The sequence below is a fragment of the Branchiostoma floridae genome, chromosome 17 (assembly GCF_000003815.2).
Source record: "Branchiostoma floridae strain S238N-H82 chromosome 17, Bfl_VNyyK, whole genome shotgun sequence".
NCBI classification, from domain to species: Eukaryota; Metazoa; Chordata; class Leptocardii; order Amphioxiformes; family Branchiostomatidae; genus Branchiostoma; species Branchiostoma floridae.
The window spans coordinates 17,795,590-17,800,310 of record NC_049995.1 but is presented as its reverse complement, the minus strand read 5'-3'; the positions used below and the strand labels follow the sequence as shown (position 1 = coordinate 17,800,310).

Here is a 4,721-nt window from a genome sequence, read left to right as displayed (position 1 = left end):
TGTTTATGACTGCAAGTGCCATGGGTGTCCGGCCCCCTACGTTCTAGATCCCTCCCGACATCTCCATAGATATCGGTAAAAGCTGTGTGTAGATTGTATATACAAAGTGCCACAAATTGAACAGTGCCATGATCTTGATGTAGTAAAGAACACAACACAGCGTGCGTTCGAATCGTTAAAAATGCTGCCACTTAGTTGATACTGGTTGTGCAAAGGAGATCTCAATTATTCTACATTCTTTATTTATGGCTGGTCTCTGTTTTCCTGCCTAGCATCGCGTCTCCTTGGAGGACATGAGTCGGTCGTGCAGCGGCGGCAGGGAGCTCTTGTCCGCCTCCGGGATGCGGATGGTGGTCACCACCTGGATGTGCCCGTTCTTCTTCCGGTCCACTTCAACAAACGTGTCCAGGTCGGACACGCTGTTGGTGGCTCTTCTCTGCAATTGTAAGGAAGGGTGGTTTAGAAAAAAAATAACACTGGCGACGTTAAGATTAGTAGGAAAACCACTCTTGCTACTTTTCTCTGCAATTGTGAATAGAAAGTTGTAAATGGAAGCAAAAAATGAACTGTTTACATGGACTAAAGGAGAGGTCATTATTTAGTCTTCGGCCTGTTGTGAACTAGTGAATAAATTTGTGTGTTTTTGGCGACGCCTCATGTCCGAGGCGGTGTTTGCCGCTCTTCTCTGGAATTGAGAAGTAAAAAAAAAAACACGCTTGTCAACCCCCGGAATGCGGATGGTCGTGACCACCTGGATGTGCCCGTACGCGCGTTTTTCTTCCGGTCCACTTCAACAAACGTGTCCAGGTCGGACACGCTGTTGGTGGCTCTTCTCTGCAATTGTAAAGAAGGGTGGTTTAGAAAAAAAAAATAACACTGGCGACGTTAGGATTAGTAGGAAAACTACTCTTGCTACTTTTCTCTGCAATTGTGAATAGAAAGTTGTAAATGGAAACAAAAAATGAACTGTTTACAGGGACTAAAGGAGAGGTCATTATTTAGTCTTCGGCCAGTTGTGAACTAGTGAAAAAATTTGTGTTTTTTTGGCGACGCCTCATGTCCGAGGCGGTGTTTGCCGCTCTTCTCTGGAATTGAGAAGTAAAAATAAAAACACGCTTGTCCACCCCCGGAATGCGGATGGTCGTGACCATCTGGATGTGCCCGTTTTTCTTCCGGTCCACTTCAACAAACGTGTCCAGGTCGGACACGCTGTTGGTGGCTCTTCTCTGCAATTGTAAACAATGGTGGTTTAGAAAAAAGAAAGACTGGCGACGTTAGGATTAGCACGAAAACCACTCTTGCCGCTCTTCTCTGCAATTGTGAACAAGAGTAGTTTTAAAAAAACACAGGCGACGTTAGGATTGGTAGAAAAGCACGCATAAGGTCTGACGCGCTGTTTGCCGCTCTTTGTTGCAATTGCAAACAAGAGTGGTTTAAAAACCACAGGCGACGTAAGGATTAGTAGGAAAGCACACCTAAGGTCCGACACGGTGCGTAATATTGTTTAAATCTTTTCAAACAAACAAACGTACCCTTGTTTTCCAGTTGAGCGGGAACCTCCCACGGCGACACATGTGCCACAGACTCTCACACAGCGCCATGATGACGGACAGCACCAGCCCTACCATCATGACGTCACACAGACAAACAAACAAACAAACAAACAAACGTACCCTTGTTTTCCAGTTGAGCGGGAACCTCCCACGGCGACACATGTGCCACAGACTCTCACACAGCGCCATGATCACGGACAGCACCAGCCCTACCATCATTTTATTGCCATAAATTCAAATATGCCCGTCCGTTCGAAAATGATTAATTTATCGCCGTTAATGTGAGTGAGCTCGAACGTTCGAAGATCCGTACGGTGGTGTACGTTCGGGAATAAAGAAATAAATGCATAAAACCGTTCGGCGCGCTTTGTTTGATGCCTCGTTAATCTCTTATTTGATAGTCTTCTATGTAACCGTTTCTAAAAGAGCTAGCGTTTCAAGAACCTAAGAAAAGTTGACATCTTTATTCCTGACACACCTGCCCGTCTGTTCAAAAGAGATAATTTTATTACCGTTAATAGGCTCGAACATACGTACGATGGTGCGCGTTGTCTTCTTACGTCAAAAGCGTCTCAACGCGTTTTCTTTCATGCCCCGCCCCGTTAATGTTTATCTTTAGCCTCTTAAGTAGTCTTCGACGTTGCAATTTCTATAACAGCATTCTAAGAACTTAAGGAAATGCTATCTAGATGCCTTACACACCTGCCCGTGGTCGGCCACCATCGCTCCTTCAGCTTGTTCATCCGGCCGTTTTCCTGCATCTGCAGTATCCTGGGGACGCAGAAAAATATATATTTAGCGCAAAATAAAACTGCTCTTTGCACAGAATTAAATGCTCTATCCAAGTGACATTTTGGTGACCGACTGTCAGCTTCCTCAGGGCAGAAATTGCTGGTTTATACTGCAATGCAGCATAGGTGTCGCTGCTCACAGATGCGTTCCCAAACTTGAAGTATTTGAACGTATACATAGAGTCCCTCTGCAGCACTATGCCGCACACTTGCTAGCAGAAGCCGTTTTTACAGTCACACGACAGACAGACAGGCAGACACCGAACACAATAGCTCCATTTTCCTCGAGGTAAAACTCTGTCCCTACCCGTAAGAGAACGCCTCCCTGTACGGAGAATCCCTCTGAAGCACTAAGCCGTACTCTCGCTCGGAGAAGCTGTTCTCACAGACACACAGACAGCCAGACACACACACACACACACACACACACACACACACACACACACACAAACGTACACACACGCACCAAAACTCCGTCCCTACCCGTATGAGAACGCCTCCCTGTACGGAGAGTCCCTCTGCAGCGCGATGCCGTACTCTCGTTCGTAGATGCAGTTCTCTGCACAAAACACACACACACACACACACACACACACACACACACACACACACAGACATATGCAGACACTCAGACACACCAACCACAATACCTCTATTTGTCATGAGGTAAAATCCGTCCCTACCCGTATGAAAAGGCCTCCCTGTACGGAGAGTCCCTCTGCAGCGCGATGCCGTACCTTCGCTCGGACAAGCTGTTCTCACAGACGGACAGACAGACAGACAGACACATACACACACACACACACACACACACACACACACACAAACGTACACACGCGCACCAAAACTCCGTCCCTACCCGTATAAAAAGGCCTCCCTGTACGGAGAGTCCCTCTGCAGCGCGATGCCGTACCTTCGCTCGGAGAAGCTGTTCTCACAGACACACAGACAGACAGACACACACACACAAACGCACACACACCAAAACTTTGCCCCTACCCGTATGAGAGCGCCTCCCTGTACGGAGAGTCCCTCTGTAGCGCGATGCCGTACCCTCGTTCGTAGATGCAGTTCTCACAGACACACAGACAGAGACACACACACAAACGCACACACACACATCAAAACTCCGTCCCTACGCCTCCCTGTACGGAGAATCCCTCTGAAGCGCTATGCCGTACCTTCGCTCGGAGAAGCTGTTCTCACAGACGGACAGACAGACAGACACATACACACACACATACACACACACACACACACATACACACACACACACACACACAAACGTACACAAACACACCAAAACTTTGCCCCTACCCATATGAAAACGCCTCCCTGTACGGAGAATCCCTCTGAAGCGATATGCCGTACTCTTGCTCGTAGAAGCTGTTCTCACAGACACACAGACAGCCAGACACACACACACACACACACACACACACACACACACACACACACACACACAAACGTACACAAACACACCAAAACTTTGTCCTACCCGTAAGAGAACGCCTCCCTGTACGGAGAATCCCTCTGAAGCGCGATGCCGTACCCTCGCTCGTAAAAGCTGTTCTCTGCGGTGGTGAGGGAGCACTCGGGGTCATTCAGGGCCACGTACTCCAGGATGGGCGTGTCCCAGATGAAGGCATAGTTCCCCTCACGTACCTGCGTGTACAGAAAACTTCCACACTTAAAACTTTATCAAGATCAACATGGTAGCTCGTTCAGCACAGCACAGTACTGAACACGATCTATCTACCACTCAAAAATTGTAGCCGCAGCGTGTTCAGAACTCGAAATATCAAACCCGGAAGTTCAGCTGCAGTACCGCAACAGAACGCTAGGGGGCCCAAAATCTAATCGTTTCGAGGTCTCATCAAGATCTATTTACATACCAAATATCAATACAATCCATCCAGGCGTTCTCGAGTTATGCTGGTCATCTACAAACATACATACACACGCTACCCAAAACATAACCTTCTCGGCGAAGGTAATTAAGGTGATTTTTACGGATAACTCAAATGCATACAAACTGAGACTTACATGAAATTCACAAAGTTAAAAGTAACTTGTTAGACAGTCTTTGAAAGAAGCATGCACTCGGACACATTGTATCAGTCAATGTTTTTGAGGTCTCTAGACCTGACAGCTCTCATTATGAAACAGTCTTTACATTTATCAGTCATATTGCTTCATAGCTTTAAGTAGCGACAGACGAAACATAGCTCTAGTTAAGACATTTATTCACCAAAGTAGTTTCGTACCTTTCTGAAGCCTTCTTCCGCTGTGTTCATCAGGGTGGGCGGGTCCGAGTTTGTCATAAACTTCCACATCTTTTGGTAAACCTGTATGTTGTGTAGAAGAATGATAAAAC

At 46.9% G+C, this 4,721-nt stretch overlaps 2 protein-coding genes across 4 annotated transcripts; both read right to left on the bottom strand.

Moving 5' to 3' along the window:
• Positions 1–208: 208 nt before the first annotated feature.
• LOC118404808 lies at positions 209–1,766 on the bottom strand. 3 transcript variants are annotated; one of them, XM_035804163.1, is made up of 2 exons: positions 1,674–1,766; positions 209–436 (listed from the first exon to the last, which is right to left on the bottom strand). In XM_035804163.1, exons 1-2 carry the CDS (start codon positions 1,740–1,742, stop codon positions 269–271), a joined length of 237 nt encoding a protein of 78 aa, XP_035660056.1. In that variant the 5' UTR covers positions 1,743–1,766; the 3' UTR covers positions 209–268. The 3 variants fall into 3 exon arrangements, with proteins under 3 accessions (XP_035660056.1, XP_035660055.1, XP_035660054.1); XM_035804162.1 differs by lacking the exon at positions 1,674–1,766 and adding an exon at positions 1,533–1,667; XM_035804161.1 differs by lacking the exons at positions 209–436; positions 1,674–1,766 and adding exons at positions 980–1,226; positions 1,533–1,668.
• A 2,072-nt stretch (positions 1,767–3,838) lies between these two features.
• LOC118404431 (glutamate receptor ionotropic, delta-2-like) lies at positions 3,839–4,688 on the bottom strand. The gene is made up of 2 exons (XM_035803504.1): positions 4,612–4,688; positions 3,839–4,009 (listed from the first exon to the last, which is right to left on the bottom strand). The coding sequence occupies exons 1-2, from the start codon at positions 4,678–4,680 to the stop codon at positions 3,839–3,841; spliced, it is 240 nt and encodes a 79-aa protein (XP_035659397.1). The 5' UTR covers positions 4,681–4,688.
• Between the last annotated feature and the right edge of the window lie 33 nt (positions 4,689–4,721).